At 46.5% G+C, this 21,644-nt stretch overlaps 1 protein-coding gene and 1 long non-coding RNA gene across 6 annotated transcripts; one reads left to right on the forward strand and one right to left on the reverse strand.

Moving 5' to 3' along the window:
• Positions 1–2,005: 2,005 nt before the first annotated feature.
• LOC123446187 (transcription factor TGAL5-like) lies at positions 2,006–7,418 on the reverse strand. Of its 5 annotated transcripts, none has more exons than XM_045122876.1 (12): positions 7,279–7,418; positions 6,618–6,736; positions 6,179–6,273; positions 5,769–6,017; positions 5,063–5,110; positions 4,900–4,959; positions 4,731–4,808; positions 4,610–4,655; positions 4,239–4,510; positions 3,894–4,133; positions 2,331–2,473; positions 2,006–2,233 (listed from the first exon to the last, which is right to left on the reverse strand). In XM_045122876.1, the coding sequence occupies exons 1-12, from the start codon at positions 7,401–7,403 to the stop codon at positions 2,137–2,139; spliced, it is 1,572 nt and encodes a 523-aa protein (XP_044978811.1). In that variant the 5' UTR covers positions 7,404–7,418; the 3' UTR covers positions 2,006–2,136. The 5 variants fall into 5 exon arrangements, with proteins under 5 accessions (XP_044978811.1, XP_044978805.1, XP_044978830.1 ...); XM_045122870.1 differs by having other exon boundaries at positions 6,179–6,276; XM_045122895.1 differs by lacking the exon at positions 7,279–7,418 and adding an exon at positions 6,952–7,067.
• A 6,722-nt stretch (positions 7,419–14,140) lies between these two features.
• LOC123415370 lies at positions 14,141–18,916 on the forward strand. The gene is made up of 4 exons (XR_006615095.1): positions 14,141–14,644; positions 14,804–15,001; positions 15,142–15,929; positions 18,666–18,916. It is a non-coding gene; the product is annotated as an uncharacterized LOC123415370 (long non-coding RNA).
• Positions 18,917–21,644: the final 2,728 nt, after the last annotated feature.

Raw genomic sequence — 21,644 nt, forward strand, 5'->3', positions numbered from 1 at the left:
TAATTATCTTTATTCAAGACAATTTTTATTTGGTTGTAAAACTATTAAAACTATTTTTATTAGAGACAATTGATATTTGGACGTGCAAACTTGTTTAAAACATTCATAAATATGAATATATTGACATATTGGCCGTGGCGGACACGATGCGGCCGAAGGATGCGTCCGCGTGTTGGGCGCATTGCCACCGCATCCCAGGACAGGCCCGGACACAACCCCATCGCCCGCCCCAAATAGATAGAATCCGGGCAAAACGGACGTTCACATGGGGTCGCGTACTGAAGTTGGCCTAACCTCTGCTCTGCCCTCCTGGGTGGTCACCATCCATCAGGCGTAGCACGGACGCTACGTCCGTCAAAGCATCTCTAGCAGATACTGCAAAAACGCGAAAATTGTAAAGTTTCGGCGAGTTTGCGGGCTGGGCCCAGTTTGCTGCGCAGAGCAGAGTCCGCACCTGCAGCCCGGCCTGCAAACGTTTTCCGTGAATCCACAAATATACGCGGTGGGTAGGCATAAAAGCCGTTTGGGCTCCCATTTGCGGGGCCAAACCCTCATCTCCGTCGCCGAATTCGTCGTCGTCGTTCCCTTCCCTTCCCTAGCTCCAGCCGCCCGATTCGCTCGCCATGGACGCCCTTCCTCCGCATCTGCAGCACGAGCGGCGCAAGTGCGTCGCCGCTGACGCCGAGCGGAAGCGGTCGTCGCATAAGTGGACGGGGAGGGGGCTCCCGGTGTCGGCGTCGCTGCTGCGGCGGAAGACCGAGGAGTTCAACATCCGCCACGGTCTCGTGCCGGCCCCCGCGCCTCCCGCCGCACCCGCGCCTCCCGATTCGCCACCGCCGGAGTGTGAGGAGGGGAGCTCCTCCGGTACCTGGACACTCTCCACCACGGCGTCGTCGCCGTAAACTCCGGCCCGCGAGGTTGCCGTCGACGAGGACGGCTTCGAGATCTACGATCCGACCGCCTTCGAGAGGTCGGTGACCCGCCAGGACTTCGTCCCCGAGGAGGTCCTCGCCACGGTGACCGGCGCGCTTCGCGGAGGAGGTCGAACACGACGCCAAGCGCCGCCGCCGTGAGGTCGACATCGATCAGCTCTTACTCGAGCAGGGCCTCGAGCAGAACCTCCTCCACCGCGAGCAGGAGGCCGCCAAGGCGCGCGAGAAGGGGAAATCCATCGTCATCTATGTCGACTCCGACTCCGACGAGGAGTCAATGCACTCCGACGACGGTGCGGCCGCACCCTGCGAGTTCTAGTGAGCTAATCTTGACATGTTTAGGGTTAATCCCCCCATATGTAAATCTTAACGAACAACGAATGAACTCGTATTGGATGAACTAATCTCCTGCGTAGTTTGAATGTTTAAATTTGCAGTTATGTTTGTCGTGTCTGTTCTGCGCAACACGTTTCTGAAACTGCAATCCATTTTGCACTGGACTGTAAATGCAGAAAGTGCAGGGTCTGCTAGAGATGCTCTTACGGTGGGCCGAACGAGCGTCTGAACAGTAGCTGCTGCACTTGTTCGCTCGAATCCACGCAATTTTATTGTATCATTGTAAGCAGCAAGAGTTCTCTAGCACCTTTTCACGAAAAGGCACACCGCGTTTTCCAGGCGCAACCAGCCTCAACGCAAGTTGCAATGCCAACGTCGGTCGCAGATTAGGTACGGCCGGCCGGCCCGGTCGGTTTACCCGGCCGTGTCGTTTCGGCAAACGCTCACAGATTGTTTATTCCTCCGCCCCGCCCCGCCCATTTCCAAACGAAATGGGAATGGAATGGCCTAATAAAAATCTACTCATATAAACGCAGCGCGTCCACGTCCGTCCCGGCCGCCCGCCCCCTGCTTTTCCTAACCCTAATCCCCTCCCCCAACGCTTTGCGCCAGATTTCCTGCAAAGCGCTAGCCCCTTGGCGCGGCTCAAGAGCCGCGAGAACCATGGCGGGCGATGAGCCGGGCCGGCTTCCCGTCCTCCGCCGCCGGCCGGGGCGGCCTACTTTCTGCCACCTTTCTTTCCCTAGCTAGTGATATCATGATATTCCTCTCTCCCAATATCTTAACGACCACAGAACAATACAGTCTCTCTCTCTCTCTCTCTCCCTCCTCGCGTTCCCGGCGGGATCTGTGCGACCCTTCAGATCGATCAGAGGCCCGAGAACTGGTTTTGCTGCGACTGGTGATGGATAATGGGCTGGAACTCCGCCGCTGTAGAGCTGACATTCTCCGCCATGCCCAAGTTCCTGCCATCAAATTAAAGAGAGATGTGATTCTGAGTATCATACTGTTGTTGATGGTGATGATGATGAGCAAGAAGGGAAATGTGCTTGTCACTCTTACTCGCGAGGGCGCGAAGCCCAGATGGAGCTGAGGGCGCGGAGGCGGCGATGGTACTCCCCGAGGGAGACGAAGCAGCGGGCCGTCTGCCTGGTGGTGAGGATCCGCCGCATGTGGTGCAAGGTCTGCTGCCTCAGATTATCGGCCTTCACGTGCAATTATGCCATACATGTTCAAAAACACTGGGTCAGTGAGACACGGGTGACTTGCAGTTGCAGGCAACCGGCCTGACAGGAAAATCCAACCTTTACACACCATCAACATGACAATAAATACGCTTCATAACGCAATGATTGGTGGCGGCAGCATCATCAGGAGATAACGAAAGATGCAAAGCCGGTGTTCCTGCTAGAGACACGGTCTAGTTGAAAGCTTCCCGCGAGTTCGCATATTGTACGTCCCTAGCTAGCGTGATGCCATTTTCTTCCATGATCTTAAAATCTATGCTAATGTCCGATCTTGATGTACATTAATAAGAATATAAAGGTAGTTTCCTGCTCCAAGTAGCCACTGATCCACTCCACCAAAGTTTATCCACGCCATAATCGAAATATCTCAAGCGGAGCAAAAAAAAAAAAAAGGTCCAAGTGGAGCAATTGGATGTCTCGATCTCCTTTTATTCCGATATGGGGCAAATAGAACCTACTGAAAGACAAGACCACTTATTTTTCTACTCCTCTCGTGGAGCAGCATGATCCTACTTTAATTCAAGGCTCCTCTGCTTCATCTCTAAGTGCTCATGTTTAGGTTGTTGCGTCGCTTTCTTCATTACAGCTCATGGGCTGAACCACTGCACATTTGTGCAACAGCATACATGGCATGCATACAAGCTATTCCAGATTTATTTGAACAATCAGCGAAGAAAAAGGTAGGGCCGGAGTGGATACACAAGACGTGGCCAGAAACGGGAGTAGGACACGCGGAATGAATAGTTTATAAAAGGCAACAAGTTGAACGTCATATTCTGATATTCCTACAGTTGAGCTTTATGAAGAAAGTGATAGGTGTTTGTCGAAACTTGTCCAGGATTCGACCAATTCCTCAAGGAAACAGCAAAAAACGGGTCCAAAACCTAAATCATTATAGTTTATTAGAGACTAATTATGCAAGCTGAAAAGTGCTAATGATGTTTATCTGCATGATCTATCCAGTTGCTCAAACAAAGTTGACTATGCTACACAGCCACAGCTTATATCATTAGTACCTTTCTGTTTATCCGAAAAGTAAGACAACATTCTGTAGGACCAGCATTGCGACGATAATAAACAAAGTGATTAGGCTTAATGCTAAGCATACCAGCACTACATATTATGCTCTCCCATAAATTAGTTTTCAGCTCCGGCTATTTTAGTTCTATGTGCTTAATTATTGTTCAGAAAATGAAATAAGTGCATTTCTCTTTGTATAGGTTCAGAAAATGGTTGATTACACGCACCAGGGATTTTTATTGTCGAATTAAAGGGTTTACTTTACCCTTAATTTCATTTCTCAATGAAACTGAATAACCAGAACAACGGGATTTCGACGGAAGAATGCATGAACTGAGAAGAAGGGAGAAATACTGACCTGACGATAAAAGCTCTCAAGGTTGTCGAGCCTGTCAAGAGCTAGCGCCATGAGAGTGGCATAGTTGGCAACATCTGCACCGTCATTGAGAGGGCCAGCGCCCACCGCATCGGCCAGTGACTGGTGCAGCTGCTGAAGCCCCTGCGAGAGCGCCTCCTCGGCCTGCTCCGACGACTGCTGCAGGTTGCACATCCCCAGCAGCTGCTGCTCCGTCGACGGATCAAGCTGAGGTATCAGCATCTGATGAAAAGAAAAGGGCAGGAAGATTCAGCATGTAACATCGCCTTAATCATCACAGCAAGTAAAAGCACCACGGTGCATTTGTGTAGCAATTTCACGCTAGACCTTGAGGATTTCGGAAGGCCGGAACCCGGCCATCCAGAGGAAGCACCGCTCGGACTGCGTCGCCCACATGCCGGTCATGAGGTGGAAGACGTCGGACCTGGCGAGCACGGCCCTCAGGTGGAACAGCTCGTCGTAGTGCCGCATGCAGTCTTCGACGATGGTGCTGAGGTTCGCGTCGAGCACCTGAGCCTGCAAAGCGCCCTGAATCTCCGCCATGTACTTGCTGTCTTCGTCTAACCATCGGGCATACTCCATGTCGAACATCACGGCGGCTGTAACAGCAGCAAATCAAGAAGTTGTCGAGCCTAACGTGGTTACCGTTGTGCGTTGTGAAGCCTGTAATGCTGTAAGGGATGAGATGAGATGCTTACCGGAACTCATCTCGCCGGGCGCACTGCATCCTCCCGTGAGCAGGCCCTGAAACGGTTAAAGTGTTACGGCATATGGCAACGGTAGTGGTGAAGAATATTACATGTTCTCGAGAGTTGGAACCTGTGAGCGTCCTCTCTGAAGCTCTTGCTCGATCTGCTGAAGCCTGATCCTGCCCGTTTCTAACTGCTGAACATAAGCCTGCAAAATAAGTGCGACTGTTTTTGTCAGAATGATTTTATTTTTTTGTTCCAGTGATATATTTTTTTCACTCATTGTGGTTGTTTTGCACCTTTTTTCTGAGCCTGCTCTTCCTGGCAGCCTCTCTGTTCTGCGCCAACCGCCTTTCAGTCTAAGAAAATAGAGGTGTGCAAGTAAGAAGAGTATACATGGCACAAGGGTGAAATGCAAGGCCAAGCAATGCAATAAACTGATATCAAATGAATGAATCTCACCTTGGGATCCACCAATTTGCCATCTTTTTTTGTGGATCCATGCTTTCTCTGCACACCAGTGGTAGACTTGGAATTTACAACAGTGCGCAATGCTAGGTAGTTAGTTATACAGTGAGATACCTGGAGCTAAAATTCCTTTTTGGTGTTGCTACCCGCCTATAATTTAACCTATTCACTGGGAGCTGTTTGCCTAGCTACATGACTCTTAGAACAGTAGCAGTGTCTAATAGTTCATTCGTTGTGACTCATGAACTATTGAAAGAGCATGTGCTACTATTGTGTCCGTTTTATGTTCCAAGGAACAGTTCAGGTGGTTATCATGTTGCTTCCATCCATCAAAAGGAGGGACGTAAGATCAGTATGATGTCGCCAATCATCTTTTTGGTAACCCTTTTTTTTCCTTTTCTTGGACCAGGCTTGACCATATGAATATGATATTGCCTACTCTCCAGTGATTCTAGAAATATGCCATTTCCCAACGACCACCATGAACTCTCGGTTTTTCTATTCAAAGGCATGTCTAGAACCGAAAGGACGGATATATGCTCACGCTCAAAGAACAGACAGATCCGAGTTTATGCATCTGAAAGCAAGCTGCTGCTCGAGGATGCATTGAAAGGTCCGTCCAAACGAAGAACTTGTCCAAAAACGTAAACCACGAATGAAGAGGACAGATGATAGCACATATCAAGGTGGCGCTGTTTACCTTATCTTGGGCGCCTGCATGTTGCTGAAAGCTTTGTGCAGTAGCTGGGGCAGCCCCAAGTCCTTGACTGTAGTTGTAATCATCAATGGTCACCATCAACACCTCCTGCTGGTCCTGCTGCTGCTGCTGCTGCTGCTGCTGCCGCGGGCCAGAGTCGGTCCTGATGCTCACTGGGGACACCAACTCGGCCTGTGACATTGTGTTCTGGGCGGAGCTGGAGTCAGTGCTCCCTACTGACTGCGAGTTGCCCTGTGAAGCAATTAATCCAAGAAACAAGAGGAGGCCAGCAGGCAGAGGAAGACAGTGAGCTAGCAAGCAGGCAGTTAATTAACCAAGAGCAACTTTTCCCGCTGCTGGAGTCAGAAAGAAACTGTAGGAGCCTGCGAGTGATCGAGAGAAGCAGTACTTACACTGTATGGCCTCTGTAGATGACTCATTGGCCAAGAAGGGAAGATCTCCAGCGTGGGGGGCCTAGCCGCAAGATATCCTGCTACTGCCGCTGCTGCTGCTGCATACATACATACAAACGGAATTAAAGGCCTTGTCAATCGCCCTATCCAGCAGCAAGAGGTTGTGAAAATGTAGGCGAGGGGAGGAGAGAGAGGCGAGGCGTGGGGAGACGCGGGATCACACCATTTATGCTGCTGCCGCCCCTTCCCCGAATTACTTGTGGTTAGGGCTCATGGCTGTGTTTGGCAAGGCAAAAGCCAGGGCGTGGTGTGCCTGTCTATCTATCTACGTCGTGTGCAGATGCAGGTGGTTAAGGTTTGGTTGGGGAAAGATAGAGAGAGAGAGAGAGGAGAAGATTCAGGGTAGGGATCGGAAAGGGTCTTGTAGTTAGTCTCTTACACTTGGTGTGGGCGTCACTTTCGATCATGACAGGGTCGACACCGGCAGCGCAGGCGCCATGGATAAGGGCCTCCTCCAGCTCCCCAAAGTAAGCAGCGGCTGCGGGTTGCAACTCCCTGCTGGATGAAACGCAAAGCAGACAGAATTCAGCACCGGTGAGTGGTGGCATGTATATAGATAGGCATATGCAATATATATGACAGAGAGCAGATAAAAACTAGTGAAACTTTTCCATCAAGAATGTATGTAAAGGCAGCATGGAAGACTGGAGAGGTGGATAGATAAGGATGAGAGCGAAACAAAAAAAGATGGAGGGTAAGAGGAAATCGCTCACAGGATCCAGGCCTTAGGCATTAAGAAACTATTTGGTTCGTGGGAAGAGGTGGTGTAGTGTAACCCAATAAGCACCAGCGGGTCGGATATATATAGCAGTAGCAGGGGAGTTGGTTATAAAGGTGGTTAAAAAGAGGTGATGGGGGGAGGCGGGAGAGGAGACTATATTTTATAGTACTAGCAAGCAAGCAGGCAAGCGCTGGAGTTGAAAACTGGTAGATGCAAAGGGGCTTTTAGCCGTGTTGTCTTCGCACGTAGTACCAGTTGTTGAAATAGCAGAGGCAGAGAGAGATAGAGACTAGAGAGCCAAGGAGGAGGAGCAGTATACAGGAAGTTGGCAGGAGGAGCGTGGCCTTGGATTCCATGTCCAAGCGCCTGGCCGAATGGTACTGCAGCTCTATCACGATCACCCGCCGTCCCCCACGAACTCTCCCCTCTGCCCAGCCGCGGCATGGCGAATTGGCGATGAGTAGACGACGATGAGCTCTGCTCTGCAGCGAGTGAACAGTAGACCAGTGAGAGGAGAGCTATGCATGTACGCGCGCGCGCACGTACGTAGAGGTACGAAGTATTCAGAGTATGTAGATAGATAGATTCGGAGAAAGAGGAGGAGGAGCATACCGTATGATGGGATGTTGCCTCCTTTCCGGTCTGTCTTCTCCCACGCTGTCAATCAAATCGAATCGCCCTTGGAGTTTCATCCACCCGCTGCACTGTACCGGGAAGAAGATATTGTGTCCTTTTGAACATGCCCTAGGAGGCGCATGTGTCCCTTTTCAGTATTCACAGTCTAGAGAGAGAAAGAGAGAGAGGCGTTGAGAGGGTAGGGGAGGGGAGGGGAGGAAGGAAAGATGTGGTAGGGCTTTCTCTGTCAGGAGTCATGTCTCCTACTACTACTATACTGCCCCGTAACTGTAACAGCCTTGCTTGCATCTCTCATTGGGCCTCGCCTCTGCGGCGGCAAGTACTCACAGCAACAACAAGATCATTGAGGAGAGAGAGGCGGGGTGAGAGACAGCGAGATAAGACGAGGGAGTACATAAGACTTCCTTTTCTATTCCTACATGAGCAAAGTAGGGAGTTTGGGTGCTTCTACAAATGCGTATAGTGATAAAAAGGGCATGAAACAAAATGTGCTCGTTTGTGATTATCCAGCTTAATGGGTCGGCATCGCCGCCTTGTCATGCGCCGAATACTAAAATGGTCTCCGCTGGAATAGAAATTTGGTTTCGGCATCGCCGTTTCGCTGTGCTCTGCAATGCTTATGGTTATGGATCACGATGGGTTTTCAGGCGAGAATATGTTTTTTTGTCGAGAAAGCTGCCCCTTAGTTAATGTTTATTAGTGCTTAACCCTTTGGATAAAGTAGGGCCACGAGTATACATGAGAGAAAGTGCGGTGAGGCGAAAGTGCATTTATACTCACGGGAAAGCTCTTGGCGTCGGAGCTCTGCGCAGATTTGCTGAATCCCTTGGTGGCCACAGAGGCCAGACATATCATCTTGCGTGGCTTTCACCCCTCTTACCTCCCAGGACACGATTCCTGCCCGGTGCACTTGGGGTAAAAGAGAGAAATTTGCGAAGAACAGTCAGCTTAGAGCATCTACCATCGGACGCTTCAAATGACCCCGCATAAGTTCACAGACGTGCGTGGTTAATGATCGAACAAGAGAGAAGAAAAAAAATGATCCAACCAGACCCTTTATATCTTTCCTATGCGCTTGAACTTTTCGTAAACCCTCGTATACATCTCAAATATGAAGAGAATATGAGGGCTCGCGGACGCGTCCGGACACACCCGGTCAGTCCGTCACATAGGACGCAACCCCACTCCGGATATTTTTTTCTTTATTCGTTCTTTTCTTTCTCTCTCTTCTTCTTCACCAATTACGTGTTGTCGTGCAAATGATCAAACATATGACGAAGAAATTTAAGAGTATAGCTGCCCAAACGGACAAATAAAAGGACGCGTTCGATCACTGACCGGACGCGTCCGTGGACGCTTAGAGCAACTCTAGCAGACCCCGCATCCCGCCCCGACCCGCAAATAAAGGACGCGTTCGATCACTGACCGGACGCGTCCGTGGACGCTTAGAGCAACTCTAGCAGACCCCGCATCCCGCCCCGCCCCGCAAATAAAGGACGCGTTCGATCACTGACCGGGCGTGTCCGTGGACGCTTAGAGCAACTCTAGCAGACCCCGCATCCCGCCCCGACCCGCAAAATAACCGCCAAATTGCGGGTCGGGCCGGAAAATCCGCACGAGCAGACCCCGCATCCCGCGTCGACCCGCATTATTTTTTACGGAGCGCGGCAAATCTTCTCCCCCCAACCTCCATCTTCACGGGCTGGGAGGCCGACCCGAGCTGGACCCTTATTCGACGCGTGATTTGGCGGGAGAGACATTTTCGCGCGCCCTTCCCCCGCTCCCCGCACCCTCCCGGGCCGTTCCTCGCCGCCATGGAGGACCCCATGCTGTCTCCTGTCACCGTCGAGGTCGCGCATGCTCCTTCCCCTCGGGCGGATCTCGTCGTCGGCCATGTTGCCCCCGCCGCCGTCACCCAAGCACACGTCGCGCCTTCCCGAAAGAGGCAGGGCACCGTGGTCGTGCAGGGCGGGAATCCTGTTGTCCCCGCCGCGACGGCCCGTGCTCCGGGCGCCAACGCCGCAGTGCGATCCCGGCCGGCGGCGCAGAAGGCCGACAAGGTCGCGGCCGTAAAGCGGAGGAAGGTTCAGGCTACAAGGAAGCCACCTTATTCAACCTTTAACTTCACCCCCCCCCCCCCGCAAGGAGGTGCTCCGGCGATGCCGTTGAACAATTCCGCTCCCCCCGCGGCCGAGGTGTTCGACGAAATGGCCGGAAGGTATGCCTCTTCGGTCTTGGCGATTCCTTTTCATTTTTCGCCATTAGTCTTGATAGCTTGTGACTTGTTATCGTTCGCTCTAGCGGTGGTTCGAACAATGCAACAAACAAGTTCATGAACATGTTGGACACGAACGCGGTTGACATTGATCAAGCCTCTTTCGAACCATTCAACTACAATGAAATGGACGGCAGTGTGGATGATCATGGTGCTGCGGACGAATTGAAGGATATCGAAGCGGAAGCGTTTGAGCAATCGTAAGCAAAGGGTGGGAAAAGCCAAAGATCGAAGAACTACACGATCTTGGAAGATCAAGCTTTGATCCAAGCATGGAGTGCGGTGTCTCTTGATGCATGCACGGGTGCTTCTCAAACCGCCAAGAGATATTGGCAAAGGATCGAAGATCAATACTTCCGCATTATGAAAAAGTATCCTAATAGGACTGCACGCACATTTCGGTCACTTCAAGGGCGTTGGGAGAATATCAAACATATGTGCAGCTGTTGGGCAGCTTGCTTGGAGCAAGTACGCAATGCACCTACAAGTGGTACCGTGGAGTCCGACTATGTGAGTTTGTTTTTCCTTTGTTCAATTTGTGCATACTCATAATGTATCATGGGAAATGATTGCATCACTTTGTTCACATTTTGTAGGACAAGATTGCTCAACATATATACAAGGACATGGAAGCTTCGGAAGGCAAATTCTTCAAATTAGAGCATTGTTGGGAGTTGCTCCAAAAGTGCGACAAGTGAAAGTTGATCGACCGAGAATCCCCACCAAAGAGAGGCTCACTTATAAACATGGATGAAGATGAGGATGATGATGGCCCAAGAAATTTGCACAAGCCCGATGGCGACAAGAAGACTAAAGAGAAGATGAAGAGAGAGCAAGAAGCAGCGAGCTTGAGGGAGAAGATTGATGTCATGGTGCAATCAAACGAGTTGATGTTGTTGAAGTCGTTGGAGATCAAGAAAGAGTTGGCCGAGAAGAAGGCAAAAGAGAAGCAAGAAAAATGACAACTGCTCAAGGAAGAGGGGCTCCGCAAAGCTGCCATTGAGGAGAGAAAAGCACGCGCCTCTGAAACCAAATCGATGTCATTGTTGCTCGCCGAGGAGAACAAGATCATGTCAATGAACCGCAATGACATGGACGACCTCACCAAAACATGGCATAATATGGCAAGGAGAGAGATCTTGAAGAGGAGAATCGTCGCCTCGACCGGTCCGTGTTCCAGTTCCGGTGATGTTTTCTCTGCTCCATATGATGCCAATGTGGATGATTTTGGTGCGAGAGTTGAAACAAGGGTTCCAACCGACGGATGTGGATTCGGTGGCGACGATGAACTTCAATATGGACTCCATGGCGCGGAGTGAAGATCGACCCCCAAGATGATGCCGGACATGGGCGCAAACCTTTGCATGCCCTTTTTTGCATAATGAACTTCGCTTTTTATTTGCACGCAAACTGTTTATTTCGTTTGAATTTGAACTTGTTTGTCAAACCCTAACATGGCATAATATGTCAAATGCGAGATTTGCAGTTTTCTGTTTGCGGTCGTCGCGCTGAAGCCCGAGCAAAACCTGCAGAAGCCGACCCGTAAAAAAACATATTCCGCGAATATACTTTTTTACGGATCCGTTTGGGGATCTGCATCAGTGTCAGCCCACGTCGGCCCGCAAAAGTGGTTTTGCGCGAACTGCAAACGCGTTTTGCGGGCCGGCGGGATGCGGGTCTGCTAGAGTTGTTCTTAGGGGGTCAAATTTGCAATGTTGGCTGTAGATGCTCTTACCAACTAAACGTTTGAAGCGCAAAGGAGAAAAGAAATGCCAAATTCATGGTACAATCCTTAACCGTTAAGTTTATATGTATTTGAGGAACAATTAACTATTCATTTCCACAATATGTTCTGTAACCACAAACCCCAGGCATCGCATCACAGAAACAAAGCAAATGATCTCCACCTGATTTATATGAATATTTTTATTTGCACAAGAGGTCAAACCTTGGAAGTGCATTTGGTTCTGAAATCATGGTACAAACAGACATCTCTGATAGGTTAACTTAATGGTAGCTGAACTGTGAGCACTGTGGCAGACAAGTGAAAGCAACCACAGTCCTCATCAAATCACAGGGTTCAGACTTCAGAACTGCAAGTTGGGTGGCATCATTAATTAAGAACATAAAACAAGACAGATAAAGGGATTGATACAAAATTAAGAAGAAAATGGAGAATGATGCTTGTAACTTGTTAAGGCCAATTCAGATTTTTTTTATTTTTTTTGAGGAATCCAATTCAGATTTCCTTTTTAAGGAATCCAATTCAGATTTCTTATGTCAATAACATTTTCGTTAACGGACCGTTAAAAGCAAAGCCAGAGAAATCACGGCTACATGAGAGTCATCCTATTGAAGGCCCCTATGGCTGGGTTAAGAAGCTCGACTAAAGTCGAAGTGACTAACTTTACAGTTTTCATCATGTTAAATCATTAGAACCTGTATTGTATTGTACATATATTACCAACTACTCCCTTCGTTTTTCAATATAAATCTTTCAAAATTTTACTACAAAACTACATACGGGCAAAATAAATGAATCTACACTATAAAGTATGTCTATATACATTCATATGTAGTCTTCTAATGAAACTTTTAAAAGACTTTATATTTAGAAACAGATGAAGTGGAAAAGAAAAATTAGAACTTGTATGTACAAATATCTAACCTTTTATATGCTACTCCCTCCGTTCCTAAATATAAGACCTTTTATAAATTTCATTGTAGACTAGATACGGAGCAAAATGAATGAACAGGGCCGGCCCTGGGATCCGCGGGGGCGGCCGCACGGGGCCCAAATTTTTTTGGACCCCCCCTGCATATATACGTATACTAAGTATTATAATTAATATAGAAAAATTGAAAAAAATAAATAGAAACCAGGCCTATTTCGTGTCAGGTTATGCATGGGTCAAGAGACAAATGGGCTGGAGCAGGGGATCTCTTATCACGACAGGAGATCGTATGGATGGATTGATCCTTTGATCGTGCGTGCTTCTCGTCCGCCGCACGCCGCACGCACAAAGCCACGAACGCTCTGGCTCTCTCCAGGAGCCGCTCCTCGCCGCACGCACGCCGCACGCACGCGCTACTACGAAGTCTCCCTGCACGCCGCGGCTGACGACTCTCTCATCTACTGATCTACGAGTATCGCGTCGCGCGGAGCGCTCCTCGCCGGCAGCTTCCCCGTGGCGTCCGTCGCCGTCAGTCCCAAGCCTGGTCAGTCCGTGGTGCGTCCCTTCTGCTGATGGATCTGGTCATCTGGACGACAATTGATTACTTCTAGTGATTCCTTTTTAATTTTTAGGTAGTTTATGCCCTAATTTTGATTCATATTTATTTATTTTCAGAATTATTATGAAGCCTAAATCAGGTGCTGCTAAAAGAAAAAAGAGGAAAGCAGATCAAAAATTGATAGATTCACAAAGAGGATCTCTTCCTAAGTTTTTTAAGAGTAACCCGTCCACTTCAAAAAACCCAGATGAGTTGGCGTTAGTTCTTGTGGGAGAACCAAGTAATGTGAATCTAGAAGATGATATCCATACAGAAGACAATGTTGACATCGACGCGGACGATAACAATGTAAGTGATCATGACCATAATTCATCTCCCACGAAATATGCTACTGTTGATGAAGAACCAGTTCATGTGAATATTTATGATCCAGCAAATTGGGCTAGTCTTGATAACAAAGCAAGGATACAATAGTTGAGAAGGGGCCTATTAAAGAAGATGATATTACTTTTCCTTTAAATGATAAGAGAAGACATTTCTCATATGCCCGTTACTCTAGAACAATGAGCAACTGAGAGGTACGATCGAAAATGGTTAGTTTATTAAAAACAGGCTGACAAAGTGTTTTTTTGCTATTTATTTCGCTAATCTATACTATTTATTTATACTAAGGGGTCCTAAATTTTAGTTTCGCCCTGCCCCCGAAATCTTTAAATTATGACCACTAGTATATATGTATGTAGTTTATAATAAAATCTCTAAAAATCTTATATTTAGAAACGGAGGGAGTAGATTCTGAACATATATATATACATATATACTAGTATATATATAGTATTATAGTATATTAAACTGGCTAAGCTAGCCCGGCCAGGGTGAGTCCCCAGTGTAACGCGAGGTGAAATGTTGTATTGACGCGTGGATATGTTTTTTATCGATTTTCTGGCCGGTTTTCTTCTCTGCTCTGGTTTATCCTGTTGCGGTGTCACCGAATGCATGCAAACGGTTTTCAGCTTTTATGGTCTCCTTTGGATCTTGCCACGTCTCCATGCGGTTTCCAGATCCCACCGCTTTGACCAGCCAGAAGATATTTTCTACCTTCACCAATCCTTTGCGTTGCGGTCACCTCAACCTCTCCTTCTCCTTGCACCCCCTCCGTTTCCTACCTTGGCCTGCCGTCAATCCACCGCCGCCGTCACCTTCGCTTCCATCATAGCATCAGATAAGCGTCAGCTACCCGCTCCTGAATCCCTGCCCGCAGCGCCCTCGACGGCATGCCTCCCTCGCTGGCGCTGGACGGGGGGTTGGGAGGGGAAATAGGAATCCCCACGGCGTGAAGCACATGAGGAGGTGAAAGCAAGCCATGACAACGGCCACGCACGCGAGGGTGGAGGGGCACATGCGGCTGCTGGTAGTGCACACCTCGGGTGCCGTAGGTCTTTCTGTGTATTTGCGTCAGGCTGCTGCAGGATGAGGGCCGATGGTCGGAGAGGTCGAACTGCGCTGCATTTGGCGCCGCCATCAAGCATAGCATCGCAAGGTCCATGGCCATATACTCATAACATGTTCTGCTCCATCTGCACACTTATCTATGCTTTGCATCCTCATCCTCTGTTTAATTCTGTCTGCATCATGTTGCCTGCAAAGTGTTTGCTGAAATGTTTTTTTCTCCTTGATTTTCTATTCTTGATGGAAACAGTAACAGGAAATTACGGTGAGCTTGCCCCAGCAGTAAGACCACATCAGCCCAGGGCGTCATGCAAAGCCTAAGAATCGGTTGTTCTCTACCATACATAGTAGGCCTAGAGGTTGCAGCCAGTCTGCCCTGTAGCTGTATTGCCGGATGGATGGACCGATTGCTTACGGCACGGTCCAATGGCCTAATGCTTACGTCGAGGTATGTGGTCCAATACCATGTTTAGTTTTGTAGTGCTTAAATCTGATTCTCCTTTTCCGTGGATACAAAAATAGTATTATATCCCTACTGATATGTACACATACAGATGAATCACATATTTATATGTTAAATTTTTCCAGATTTATTGCACACGGTGGAAACTGGGAGCATCACTCTCCTTGACTGGAATCACAGTGGCCAGATTATAGATCACACAAGCTGTTGGTGAGCTTTTCCTTTTGATTTCTAAATCTCTGGGTTATAGGTCAACTCCCACTTTGTAGACTTTATCTTTTGTGGCTCGAGAAATTCTTTATTCACCTGTATGCTTTCTTTTGCAAATTGCATTCGCAATCTCTAATAGCCAATTAATGAGCACATGATCTGGTTCTGCTTTAGTACCCTCAAACTGTACATTCACTTAGATGCCTATTGAATAATGATTGCTTCATCTTCTTATATCATTTTCCTTTCAAATTGTGCTTCACAAATAGTAGTAAAAAAAGACTACCATTTACTCAGACCATGCTTTCAGTTCCACGCCTATTGACTAATGATTGCTTCTTCAAGCATGGAAATCCCTGTGCTGACGGTGCTTGCAAATATTTTCAGCCATTCAATATGTGATGTAAGGTACAGGGGAGTATGCACGTCCCCATTGGGAGAGATCCCCGCTTTTAAACTTTTTGGTTTAAAATTCAGATCTCTCGAGTTCAGTAAAATTCGTGGTAAAGAAAGTCATACGATGTACAATTTTTAGTGTAAATCTCTGTTGGAAAAAAAAAAGCAGTTAGTACAGAAGGAATATATCGTGCTTTTTGTTATAACAATGTTTATGATATTTTGTTGCAGAGAATAAAGGGGTTGTAAGATATGTGGCATAATGCAATACATATAACAAACAATGAAATCTTGGCTAATTAAAGAGGTGAGACTCACATGTATGTAGACTTATTTTCTCCCCTGTAGAATAATAGCTTTTATAAGCTAAAGAGGTTAGATTCATATGAGATTACCTTTTGGCCAGATTTTAATGATTTACTAGAACATTGATGGCGCGCGTTGCAGCGCCCATGAATTTTTTTCAGTTGGATGATAGGAAATTTTTAATGCATGGGCTTGTGAAAATAAAGTTAAGTTTGGGTAGATAAAGAATATATGTTTGACAGTAAACGAAACAGACGATAATCTACATCAATATTGTCTTAGAAAACATGTTGATACATTAACTATTTGCCAACACGGGAGAAGAATTATAAAGCACCATAGCTAAAAGCTGCAACCTGCACGAAATACAACACCTTTAACGGGTAATATTTCACTGCAGAATGGATGAAGTACTATCATAGGGTTCCACCAGAAGATGATCACCAACCTAGGTCATACATACAGGAGCAGAGCAAAAGGGTTGACACCAGGTGTACCCATTGACAGGAGATGCAGAGCCCCAACCGATGATGCAGCAGAGCCTCATTGAGTTATGTGCAGAGTAGTTACAACAAGTAGCAGACAGAAAATCAGTGAGGGAAGCTGATATTTACCTCTCTAATAGCTGATAAGGATCCTTCAGAAGTTTAAGTTTCCCATCGATCCAAAGTGAATACCATACATTAGGAAAGAGTAGATGAAGTCATCGTTTTGGAACCTGTTTGAGGAAAATATCAAGATGGATTTAGTTAAAAAAATCATGACAAGGGAAATAAACAATTACAAAATAAATAAATAACTGATGTTGATTCACATTAAGCACAACATCCTCCTCTCGCCTTTCTACTTTACAATAGAAAAATCCTTGTGGAGACAATAAACAAATATGGATATTGTGCAATCCAAATTTTTACATACTCACACAATGCAGATTAGAATGAAACCATGTGTGTCTCAGATGGAACAGTAATCTCAATAAAAATGCATGTTGTTTTTAGCAGATTGTGTATAATTATCTTTGCATGTAACTTTTAGTTTACATTGCCCGCTAAGCTGAACTTTAACTTGTGCACCTTTAACTTGTGCATGATCTCCATGCGAGAAGTAACTATCACTAATTAGAGATGGAATAGGAAGAAAATATACTGACCGATTGGCCTTTAGGCATAACATATGCAAAGATTGCTATCCTGCAACATGAATAAACTGAGTAAAAGAACATATGCACATATTTGTAGCATAGATCAACATTCAACAAAAAGTAATGACTTCACGGTAGAAAGCGGTAAAAAAGCAAAGTTCGGTGACGAGCATCCATGCATAGATTAACATGGATAATTTTGAGTAAAAGGACACTGACGGTGGCCACTTCCTGATTGTCGTGGAATACTACTCGCCATGTAGAAAGTAGACAAATCTGAGATTAGAACATCCAAGATAAAGAGAAGTGATATTTGCATAGACATGGGGATGTAGGTCCGGACCCTTTCCCCTTGCCAAGACGTCCTCTGCAGCAAAGTTCCTCCCAGTTGTACCGATCTGAGAGAAAACCCTTCGTCGCCAGCGATTTGAGAGTGAAACCCACACCAGTTGCCTGCACCTTCAGAGCAAAGATTGTAGAAGGACAACACAGCTGGCCACCATCTCTCACGCCCGCTGGATCCCCTCGCCTGTTGGATCCGTTTCCCTCAAGCGCATCGGCTGAAGCGTGTCCCGCTGGATCCCCTCGATCGCCTCCCCTCGCACCGGTTTTGCTCCCCGTGCGTTGGATCGGCTTGCTTCTCTCGTGCTCGATACCCTCGCAAGTGTGGCTACGGCTCCAAGGGGATCCGATGCTCAGTGACATGCCCTATGACGTCCGCACCAGGGAAGGCTCCGAGGAGCTTGGGAAGCTGCTGCGTCGCCATCGCTCAGATGGAGACGAGCGAGACAAGGCAAGTCGCGAGGAGGTGGGATGGGGTTAGCCCAGCCATAAGCGTATCACGGCCGTTCATTCGTGATCGGACGTTAACTCGTATAGAAGAATGAGAGGGCTTCAAACTGGCTTCGGGAGTAGCAGCCCCAGGACAGTTGGCCCGTTAGTAGCCCACGCGTGAGTAGAGGCGTATCAGACAACCCAGTTCGCGACCTGAACATTAATTTAACGGTGACCTACATTCCACATGCGAAATCAACGGCTCACGAGCAAGGATGCGTGAGAGAGCTTGGAATAGTTCCGGTTTTACTGTCCTTAATATTTCCCTGTGTTTTTCTTTGGGTTATGATTGCTCCTCCCAATTGCATTGATGATTATAGGTGAAATGAAATTCAATGCTAGGTTGTGTGAAACGACAATGATGGATTCATTGCTGCAGTTGATGTGAAGTTCATCAAGTGGTAGTCTAATGTGATTTATCCTTCACATACATGTCAACTAACTCTCCTATTTCATAGCATAGACATTCTGTTGTACACTGCAGTATATTGCTTCTGTCAAACTGAAAAATAAACATGCTTGAATAAAAAATAATTTCCAGTGACTCCAGTATCAGGTGAAATCTTGATTCCATAGTTGGGTGTGGCTTCAAAACTCATACATGAATAGCAGTATATTTACTATTGGAAAGATTACAATGCATTGTACATTTCCTCAAGCTATAGTACGACGGCTACTTCTCATCGGAATTCCTGCTGGAAGCATAAAGTTCAGTACTGTTGAAAAGGTTTCTTGGTGCTCATCTGAGTGTTCTTTTTGCAGTTTTTTAGCCGTGGTGTATGAGGCTTGAAGGCTTCTTCACAAGATTGTAGAAGGTCCTGAATTTGTTAATGATAGAAATGAAATGCTCCCATAATTGTTCAAGGATTCCTCCGTAGTATCATTGTTCTCAAAGCTAAGAACCTTACTTTGTTATTGAAGTGAGAATTTTTTATCTCTTGAATTAATGCTGATGAAGAATTGTAATTCCAATATTATTTATAAATGCATTCTAAGATTATCTATTAATGAAATTGGTGGACTTCTGCTTCTTGAATTGTTGTCATGCATTGATGAACTGTATCAGTTCGCGACTTCTTGGTTGTCATAACTTTTTAGTTATCACTTCTTGAAAATGTTTAGGCGATACATTTGTCACAATGAATAAAAAGCATGTACAAAGGCTTGCATCCAATCAAAGAAGACTACACAAGGAGATAAAAGAAACAATTGGTCGAACAAAACTATCACTCCCACTCCAACGAATCAAACGGCCTCTCTTACGGGCGCGGCGGGCCGCCGCGCTTTTTTGACACTAGTTACCAATTACTAACAGAAGGTTTAATGGACAAACCCATCTAGACACATGCCATGGAGAAAGGGGTTACAGAATCTGAAGCACAGTTCGACACCTGCCATCATCTTATAGACATATACTAGTACAAATGCCCGTGCGTTGTATCGAGCTAGAAAAAAGTACAAAACCTACTTGTTTTGTCATAATGCGGCATTAATTTTGATAAATGTCAATTATAATGTTAAATGTAGGACATCTATTTTTGGACGGAAGGAGTTTCTTTTAAAGTTTTAAAATATAATGTAATGCTTACATAAAAATTGGATGACTTTTTTAATAATAGTTATCATTTTTATTGAGTGGTAATAATGTTTTGTTTTTTATGGGTAATAGCATTTTTGTGTACAACATATTTTCTAAAAAAAATTGAACAATATATATTTTAAATTGTTTTTTGCACAACTTGCTTCATGTGCTATTGTGCATCATCTTTACATTCAAACTTACATGGCAATCTTTGTCTATCACGTGAGCTCATACCTGAAACAGTTGAATCACATAGCTTCCAAATCGAAGTAAGTCTAAATACAATTGTTGTTAAAAAACTCTGAATCCTCAGCTCTAAAATACATCGTAGTGCATAATCACAATTAAGTGTAGGCCTACATTTACCTTCTTAATGGGCTATTCGATAAAAAAAGAAACAAAAAAGACACGGCTTTCGCTCCCTCTCAGTTCTCCTCATCTTTTTCTCAAAAAAAGTTCTCCTCATCTTCTTCTAAAAAAAAGTTCTCGCACGGGCAAAACAAGTTAATTCTTATTTAGGCCGAGGCTGAAACTTACATGTATTCTTATTTTCATTCCTTACGAAGCAATAGTGAAGCACGAAAGAAATGTGTTTTTGGTAGGTCTTAGGTGTTATTCAGTACAATGATACAGTGACCAGCTCTGGACTTGCCTTGTCATCGAAGGTGTCAGAATTCAAAATCGCATCCAACATTCGGCTTAACATTACATCAGTGTATATGCACTTTGGTTGAAAATTTCCATTGTTAACCTATAGGAGAGACCGCATGCATGTGAGAAAGAATAAAAATATTTTGGCTGTAGGATCTAGGTGGAAAATCTATCTTACCGGTACATGCGCAATAAAAACATCACGGAGGATTAATTTTGACCGACCGTCCTTGTTGTTGTGTGTATATTCTCTCTGTGGCACATTCCTAATAGAGCAAAAATAAAATAAAATTCAGACAGCCTGAAAGATTTAACAATTGACAGTCTAACAGATCAAATAATAATACTGTGAGAGGATTGTCAGTATAATATAGCCACAAAAGTAAAGCAACAAAGTAAAAAATAATAAGTCACCTGTATAGACAAATATAGGAGGTCAGCATATCTTGGATCTCTTCCAACCATTTGTACAACCTCTTGGTCAGTTTAAATTCCCATAGCTTTCATAACCACAATTATAGGGATCTGCAGAAGTTTCAATGCTCGGAAACTACAGTTATGACCAACTTAATAATTACAGGAAAGAAACGTAAGGCCTTGCTTGTTCGCAATCGTTAAGGATACATCAAGTGTAATATAGGGAAGAGAAGACTACTCAGACCATAGCTGTTCCTATTAGAGATGATTGATCTCTTAAAAGGAGCTGCAAGCCAGCCATGACAACTGACAAGATGGCCAAGAGGAGGACAACGACCATGGAGAACGATGTGGGGGCGTGAGAAATGGATGCGCCCTAGTGCTAGCACATCTGAAACTGATCTCAGACGGATCCGACGACCCTGGGAGGATGTTTCATCATGGGTAGGAGGGGCGTGGGCTGCTGCTTCGCTATCGTGCACGGCAAGCTTGCATCCTCTTGCGCGTAGAGGAGCTCACCTTCGACGCACTTGAAGGAGGGAGACGACAGATCCTCTTCCTTCGGTTGTCCGTTGGGTAGGGAAGGGGGCGGGGATGGGTGAGGAGGGGATCCCCTTCATTCTTGGAGCTAGACTTCTGCGTTGACCACCCCTCCTCTACGCATCAGCGTCCGCGGCGAGCACGACGACCGCCTTCTCGTCCTCCGTCGCCGGCAAGGGCGTCGCCCCTCACACAAGCACGCGCCCCAGCGAGGCGTCCTCCATCCTCCCGTGCGAGACGGCGGCCGGCTTCTCATCCTCCAACACGGCCGTAGCCGTCTCCGTCGCCGACAAGCGCATCGCCCCTCACCCGAGCACGCGCCCCGACAAGGTGTCCTCCATCCTCCCGCGCGAGCACGACGATCGCCTTCTCATCCTCCGCCATCGCTGCCGGATCTGCGTGGAGGGGCGGACGCGATTTGCCAAGGAGCTTTTTTTACAAAAAAAATGAAACCTTTTTTCCCACTAAATGAAGGACCGCGGGTTGATTTTGATAAAATTCAGAGGCTTTTTTGCAAAAGTGCGACGACGGACTACAAAAACCATCGGTGC

This window comes from Hordeum vulgare, chromosome 1H (genome assembly GCF_904849725.1).
Source record: "Hordeum vulgare subsp. vulgare chromosome 1H, MorexV3_pseudomolecules_assembly, whole genome shotgun sequence".
NCBI lineage: Eukaryota > Viridiplantae > Streptophyta > Magnoliopsida > Poales > Poaceae > Hordeum > Hordeum vulgare.

Excerpts from the sequence above, each read along its gene's own strand:
- LOC123446187 (XM_045122870.1), bottom strand. The coding sequence starts at position 7,403 with ATGCCGCGGCTGGGCAGAGGGGAGAGTTCGTGGGGGACGGCGGGTGAT. Across the intron at positions 4,656-4,730 it reads TTCAGAGAGGACGCTCACAG|GGCCTGCTCACGGGAGGATG; the intron begins GTTCCAACTCTC and ends TAACCGTTTCAG. Across the intron at positions 2,474-3,893 it reads TTGAGAGCTTTTATCGTCAG|GCCGATAATCTGAGGCAGCA; the intron begins GTCAGTATTTCT and ends TTGCACGTGAAG.